This window comes from Cucurbita pepo, chromosome 10, assembly GCF_057944985.1.
Source record: "Cucurbita pepo subsp. pepo isolate OVF chromosome 10, ASM5794498v1, whole genome shotgun sequence".
In the NCBI taxonomy this organism is placed as follows: Eukaryota; Viridiplantae; Streptophyta; class Magnoliopsida; order Cucurbitales; family Cucurbitaceae; genus Cucurbita; species Cucurbita pepo.
The window spans coordinates 1,251,414-1,259,039 of NC_141807.1; the positions used below are offsets into that span (position 1 = coordinate 1,251,414).

The 7,626-nt window shown below is 35.2% G+C and overlaps 1 protein-coding gene across 1 annotated transcript; it reads right to left on the reverse strand.

Moving 5' to 3' along the window:
* Positions 1 to 842: 842 nt before the first annotated feature.
* LOC111803155 (protein CNGC15b) lies at positions 843 to 3,686 on the reverse strand. Its single transcript, XM_023687441.2, has 6 exons — positions 3,478 to 3,686; positions 2,967 to 3,399; positions 2,561 to 2,776; positions 2,204 to 2,481; positions 2,016 to 2,127; positions 843 to 1,931 (listed from the first exon to the last, which is right to left on the reverse strand). The coding sequence occupies exons 1-6, from the start codon at positions 3,501 to 3,503 to the stop codon at positions 1,047 to 1,049; spliced, it is 1,950 nt and encodes a 649-aa protein (XP_023543209.1). The 5' UTR covers positions 3,504 to 3,686; the 3' UTR covers positions 843 to 1,046.
* Positions 3,687 to 7,626: the final 3,940 nt, after the last annotated feature.

The following is a 7,626-nucleotide window of genomic DNA, read 5'->3' on the forward strand; positions in this document are numbered from 1 at the left end:
ATTTTAAACCTTGTTTTATATTTAATAATTCAAGTTATTGGGAGTTAAAGATCAAATTAATCATTTTTAAAAATTATTTTTAAAAAAAGACGGATAAACTTTATAAAACTTCTAATATGACACGTTTTGAATTAGTAAAGTGTTTATTAGACCACTCAAACAGATGAAGTGTTTTTTTTTTTTTTTTTGACAAAATTAAAGGTTTTAAAAAGTGAAATTAAAAGCATGTTTTTTTTTTTTTAATTATTGGGACCCATTTTTGTTTTCTTTTTCCAAGGGGTAAAAAAGCCTAAAATATAGTGAAAAAGAAATTCTCTTTTATTTATTTTTATTTTTATTTTTTTAATGGTTAGTCATAGAACATAATAAGTCAAACACATAAAAACATATTCCTTTGGAATTGGAATCTCAACTCTTTCATAACCCCACATATTTTCAATTGTCAAATCAATTCCTATTTTTTTCCAAAAAAATAAATATTATTAATTATTATTATTATTATTATTATATGAAACCAGACATGTTACATCACTTGGGTTGTTTAATCTCATGAAATCATGATTAATGTTATAATATAACTTGTTTATTTCATTTTAATTTGCTAATTAACGTTTAGTCATAAATAAATGTGGGGGAGGGAATCCCTTTTGTAAAGTCAGAGTTGTTTAATGATTTGAATCAATAATACTCAAATTTTGGGAATATTTCTCCTTCATATTAATCCATTTCACCAATAATTAAAAAGAAAAAGAAAAATTCTAAAATCATGATTGTGTGGACATGTCACATTGGTCAGATAATGGGCTTGAGCCCAAATCATTTTGGAGAGGCTTTTTAGCAATAATCAAGGCCCAATAATGCCATGTCAAGTAAATGGGCCTGAAACTCTATTTATTATAGGTGTTTTTAATTATAAAAACTATATTGTAATATTAAATTTTGGAAAAAGAAAAATCAGAACAAGATTGAACGTAAGCCACATATAAATTCGAATTAAAATACAAATTTAAAAAAAAAAAAAAAAAAAAACATAATGTTTTTGTTCTTCATCTGTGTTCCACCGAGAAATCAGGTTCAAGTGGCTTCAGCAGCGAACCATGAACCGCATTCATCTCGCCGCCATCACAACATCGGCTACTGCCACCACCACCAGCTCCGACAACCCTCCTACAGTTGTCGGCATACTTCCTAACAACATTAATGTTATTCTTCTTCCCCTCCTTCCGCCGCCGCTTATATCTAAACCACGCGGCCTGTATAAAGCACGCCGCCCACGTCCGCCACTGGTGCGAGTGGAACCTGAAAGTGTACCTAAGCTGCTTACTGTGAAGCCTCCGGAACTGGGCCGCCACGAATTTCAAATCCTCCGCAATGAGCGCGAACCCTTCCACTTCCGTGACGGCCTTCACAGTGCGAGTCGACGATGGTAGCACCGCGGCTGCTCCAGGGTCCAACGCCCATGGAAGTAGCTCCTCGCCACAGAAGTCACTCGGTCCGAGACGGCTGGAATTGAAGAACCCAGTCCGGCCGCCATTCGTGGTGTGGGAATCCAAATGGCCACGGATTATAAACAGCATCTCGTTGACTGGGTCGCCTTCCCGGACCAAGCATGTATTGGAAGTGCTTAAACAGGGTCTCAACCTTTCGCATATAGCGTCCAACATTCTCTCCTCCATTTCGTCGAACAGGGGAACCTGGCGGACGAGATCGAGGCAGAGATGCCGCTTGATGTCTCGTCGGAGGTCCAGAGGAAGGCCTTTCAGGATGTCTTCTTCGTTTACCCCATGGGTTGCCATCCATCTGAATTGCTCGTATTTTCTCACGCTTTGCTTCAGTTCGTATGGCAGCTGCCTGTGCTGCATCCATTGCTCTGTGTCTCTCCGCCGCACCCTCCACTCTTCTAGCCTCAATGTCGTCGATTGGAGGTAAGTCTGCACCCACCCACATCATTATCAAACCAAACTACTCAAATTCCAACCAAATTTTACTCTATAAGAAGAGGTTAGAGTAATTACTTGCATATTTCCAATAAGAAGAGCGAAAAGAACCAAGCCCACAATCGCAATCACAATGGCGAAATTGATCTCTCCCACATTGCTACTTGTTAGCAAATTTTGTCCTAGAGAGCTGCAAAAACGTAGCACGGATTATCTCAAAGTTTCGGGACTAAACTTTACGAGTGATCGGGTATCGAAGTAGGTACCTTAAATTCCTGAGCCCCCACCAAAAACAGTAGAAGTACCTACTGAAAAAGGAGGAAGAAGTTGATGCAAAAGAATCAGAAAAGATGCCAAAATGGAAGAAAGTGGTGGCACTTGGATGACAAAGATTTGAAACATTGGTTGCTTCAAACCAAGCACCTCTGCTAGCCTTACAACTAAAAAGCCCATATCCGCAATCCAGCTCCCCCAAACTGCAGACTTTTTTCCAGCATTCCATTTGTCGTCCTATGGATAAAAGGTACCAACACGACCCCAAAACCTAAACACATATCGAACACTTTAGAATGTTTGCGTAGACTTAAAAGAACAAGAACAAGAACGAAGAACAAATTGTTTACGTGGCTTGCAAGCATGAAGAGCATTAGGTTATAGACAGCTCCAGCCCATGCCGTTTTCATCAGAGCTCCAGTGGCCTTAATGATCTGTTCAGATAGAGGGAAGATGAGATACAGCCTCAACAGGTACTGGAACAGAATGGAGAACCGAACCAAGTAACTCCATGGGCTCATGTTTGAACCCCTCATCATGTTTGGGATTGCAGCCCATATGAATGCCTGTCCATTCACACCATTGATTAGAATTTGAAATGGTGTAACATGCCATCATTTGAATTATCATCTATGTTGTCGTCCTTACGGTTAGAATCACATAACAACGCACGCACTCGATCTAGATAAACATAAAGAACAAGAGAGAATGCATGAGAAATATTTGGAATATTTGGAAGAGGCAAAGGAAAGGGACCTGTGGAAGAGGCAAAGCAGCAGCGAAATGAAGCCAAAACTCGAAACCAAGATAGTTGGCAGCAATCTTGGAAGGGAGACTGACGAGCTCCCCTCTTCCAAAGATCCTGGAGGAGGGAGCTACATAAGCTGTCCTAAACCTCACCACTATGTGGATTATGTAGAACACATCCGCCATGGATCGAACCACGGTCAGCGCCACGGCGAGCCCTCGGCTGGTTTCGACGCAGACATCCTCGGTATTGACGAGGGGCAGGAAGAAGAAGAGAGGGTCCACAAATAGTGAAACCAGACAAGCCACCAGAAAAATCCTGTTCCATGCGTTCAATATGGGCAGCCTTGGATCTAATACCATTCCATCCTCCGCCTCTTTCCTTTTCCCTCTCTTTCTCCTCCTCTCTGATTCACCATTTTCAAGCTCTTCCTCTTCGAATCTACACGTCAATCCCCAGACCCATCAAAGATTATACAAACTCTATGAGTTCAAACACTAATAATAATATTAATATTACCTTACTGTGACTGATCCCATCTCCATGGACGTGAGAACTCGAACTCGAACTAGAATTTTTGAAATTAACCATTATTGGCCATTTAAGCTTTCATGAGCTGAAAAAACTGTGATCCATGGAGGCCCTTTTGCGATCGTACTAAGTTATTTTATGAGTATCATGTGAAGATCCTAACTTTTTCTTAAAAAATTTCAACCTTTTAGTACTCTAAAAGCCTGATTTCTCTCACTCTTTTCATCTTAGCTTCTCGTCCACTAAAAACCTTGTGAAATTCAATAAATGGGCAGCTGGATGTTGGCCACAGCTTCACGTGTTTTCATTTCATGGATCAAAACCAAAAGGGTCTCCGTGTTTCAGATTTTGGAGCTAGCTAACAATTCGTGGGTTTAGAGAAGGATTATAAGTTTATAATCAAGGAATACTATCTCACATATTAGTGTGAGGCTTTCTGAGAAGCCCATAGCAAAACCATGAGACGTTATTACTCAAAGTCAATAGTATTATAGCACCGAAAAATTATGTTAATTTAAACTTTTAATTTTGTGTCTGATCACATAATATTAATAATTTTTAAAATATTAATACGTCACGTTCACTTAGATTTTTTGAATTGGCATTAGAATTTTAAATAAGAGAATAGAATGATAAGTTTTTTTTTTTTTTTTTATATTAATTTAATCATCCATTATTTTTATCTTATGATATTTAAAAATAAATAAATAAATGGCACATTTTTAGCATTGGGTCTGTTTTGAAGTGGGCTGCTACTGGACTGGACTGGACTCTCAGTATTAGCCCTTTTTAGGGGCTTCGGCCCAAAAAGGGATTCCGAACATTTGGGGAAAGGGATATTCCTATTCCGAAATGGTTATTCCCATTTCTTCGCATTCTCAAGACACATACCGCTTTACAGCTGCTCCGTACGGATAAAGATATCCATATTCCGGATATTAGTGTACAAAAGCCGATGCTGCATTGACCAATATAGTATTTAAATATTTGAAATATTATGTATGTAATATGTAATTGATTTAATTAGTATGTTGAATTTAGTGTATATAGTTCAACTTCTTAAATATATTATCTTGTAACTAAAAAATTAACAAACTTTGAAATGAATTGAAATGTACTTAATGAAAATTTAAAAATATTATATTCGAAATGACCCAATAATTTAATCAATTCAGACTATCCAATTAAGATTGACGTTGGATTTTTTTTTTCCAGTTTGGATGGAGTTGAATTTAAAAAAAAAAACTGAAAAATTCGGATCAAGTTCACATTTTGTTTGTCAGGTTACAACTCAACTATGTCTGTAACGGAGGTCAATAATGCCTTGTATTGTGATTTATGAATGTTTGATATTTGAGATTTATGAAATTCTAGTTATTGAAGATTAATATAATTTTTTAAAAATAATTATATATAAAAAAAGAACAACCCGACAATCCAACCCAAAAAGGGTTTGGGTTGTGAATTTTATTCGAGTTGTTCGAGTCATCAACCCAACGAACTCGATATTTCGGATCGGTCAAAAAAGACTTTTGCCCAAATTTTATCAATTTGCAACTAATTTGGTTTGTTTCAATAATTTTCTTTAAAGACCATAATGGCTTCACTAATTAAGGTTGGTCTAAATTAGCATATGTACGAATTAAATAATGCTGGATTAATTATGTATATAAAGTACATATCTATTTATATAATAGAGCAATAAATAATTATAAAAAAAATACAAGGTTTATTAATCATAATATTAATAATTTAAAATGATACTCTTCAACATGTGTCCTCTTAATTATAAACACATTTGTTTTTTTGTTAGATAGAGATTCAATGAACCAACTACTCCTTTTAAGAACATTAACCATATTTGCTTCAAAACCCCATAAATTTCATAAATTTGCATCTTCTCCAATATATATATATAATTACTTATTATTGGAGCAATGCCAATCCAAGAAAAATGGAGGGAAAATTCTAATATTTTAAAAAATACTTGTATTTTCAGAAGATAATGTGAGTATAATAAATATATATTTAAAGCATTAAAAAAATACTCAAGAGCACATGATATGATATGATTCATGGTTAATTAAATGATAAATAATGTGAGGACAATATATATATATATATATGTATTTATTTATTGTAAGGCTAAAGTTCAATCAACATGTTTGAGTTTGTTAAATGTTTTTGTGTGGGTGTTGATCTCGAAATTGACTTTTGAAATAGGATGATCTAAATTTAGGGTATAATTTTGAATCTTACAGTCATATTATTTTAATTACTTACATTCCTTGTATATATGAAATTTGATATTGTTTTTTAGACGTATACTCGAGAAAATTATAATTATTTGTTTAAAAAATTAAAATAAAATAATATTTCTTGATCAAAACACGAACATAGTTTTGCAAGTTACCATAGGGGCTCGATTTGGAAGTAGTAAATTTAGTTGAAATTAAAATAAAATAAGATTTCTTAATCAGAACCTAACCATAGTTTTGCAACTTACCACAGGGGCTCGGTTTAGACGTAGTAAACTTAGTTAAAATTAAAATAAAATAAAATCTCTTAATCAAAACCCGACCATAGTTTTACAACTTACCGGGGGCTCGGTTTGGAAGTAGTAAACTTGGTTGTGTTTAGGGGGTTGAATTTTCTAGGAGATTCGCAAAGTTGTGCATTGAATGAGAAGAGATAACGCCAATTTCATGGTGCCCACCGCTCTCTTCTCGCTTCGGAACAAACATTTTAATTCTCACCATTTAAAGCAAGTTTAACTCCCTTATTCATCGAATTAATTTATTTATGAACACGTGTTCGGTCTGAAAATTTGACTAATTTTAATTGTTCAATCCAAATTATAAAGGTTGGTTTGAGTTGAGTTATGTTAGATTTTTTTCCAATTTTGGTTTGATTGAATTTTTTGAAAACGGAAACTTTAGTGGATTCCTAGGTTGATTTTGTTTCTTTTAATTCGATCAAGTCGGCCAACCTAAAAGTATAATTATAATAAACTTTACCCTACTTTTATTAATGTAAAAAATATTTAACGTTTATAACGGATATTAATATGCTTTGTGACTCGTGAATATTTAATATTTAAAATTTAAAAGAATAAAAAAAAAAAAAAAAACATTGCTATATTCATATTCTGTCTATATATATATATTAAGGGAAGAAAGATTGATTTTTGTTTTTGATGTGGGCCGGTTTGGAACCTAACAAAGCTGCATTTGGGTAATCTGCAACTGCAAGTTGGTCGTGTTGTTTCTTGACGTGGGTCATCGCCAATTCTGCGGTTGCAGCCCAGCTTCTCTGGTCTCTGCCCGCCAAGTGTTTGATGAAATGCCACAACCAAAAGAAAAAACCTTGACCCTGCCAACCCGCCCATCCTACGCCCAATTCCCAATGTATAATTTCTTCATGGATGCCATCAGCTACACAAGCCGATCTATCCAGTATGGTAATAACTTTTGTTGCTCCTCTGAATGAAGCCCAGACGTCAGGTATAATAATAACTTCTGGGCGTTAATCTGTATGTTTTTTATTCTTCCAAAATCCATCCTGTTTTTGAAGTACACATAGCTAGAGAGGGCTCGAACATTATAGAATTAGATACCGTGGAAGCGGAAATTGAGGGGTTTTTGTGCACTTATTTGAAGAGTTTTTACAGTATGTGCTTGTCTTTTTCTTTGACATTTACAACTGTGCTGCTCCAGAACGCAGAGCTATTTATTATAGTTGTTTAAAAAGGCATGGGACGTTGATTCTTATAGGTATGGACAAGTCTTATCTCTTGAACTAACTTTTTGGGCGAGGGATATCTATCTGACATCAACTCACTTCCTTATCCATTTAAGAATTTTTAACTCTTATGGGATTTGTTTTCATTTGCAGGTACTTCCAAACTGCCTAAGAAAACCAGGTGAGTTCTTGCATATTAACTACTTCATATCATTCTTTATATTTAACTACTCTTCCGAGTTCTCAAATTAACATCGTAACTCAACTAAACCCACCGTTAGCAGATTGTTCTCTTGAGTTTTCTTTTAAAATTTTAAAACGCATATGTTAGGGAAGGATTTTCACACCATTATAAAGAATATTTCGTTTCCCTCTCCTCCAACCGATATGAGATCT

Bases quoted from the DNA above. Each gene is read 5' to 3' on its own strand.
- LOC111803155 (XM_023687441.2), bottom strand. From the start codon at position 3,503: ATGGAGATGGGATCAGTCACAGTAAG. The intron at 3,400-3,477 runs GTAATATTAATA...ATTGACGTGTAG, and splicing joins ATGGGATCAGTCACAGTAAG to ATTCGAAGAGGAAGAGCTTG. The intron at 2,482-2,560 runs GTAAACAATTTG...ATATGTGTTTAG, and splicing joins TCTTCATGCTTGCAAGCCAC to GTTTTGGGGTCGTGTTGGTA.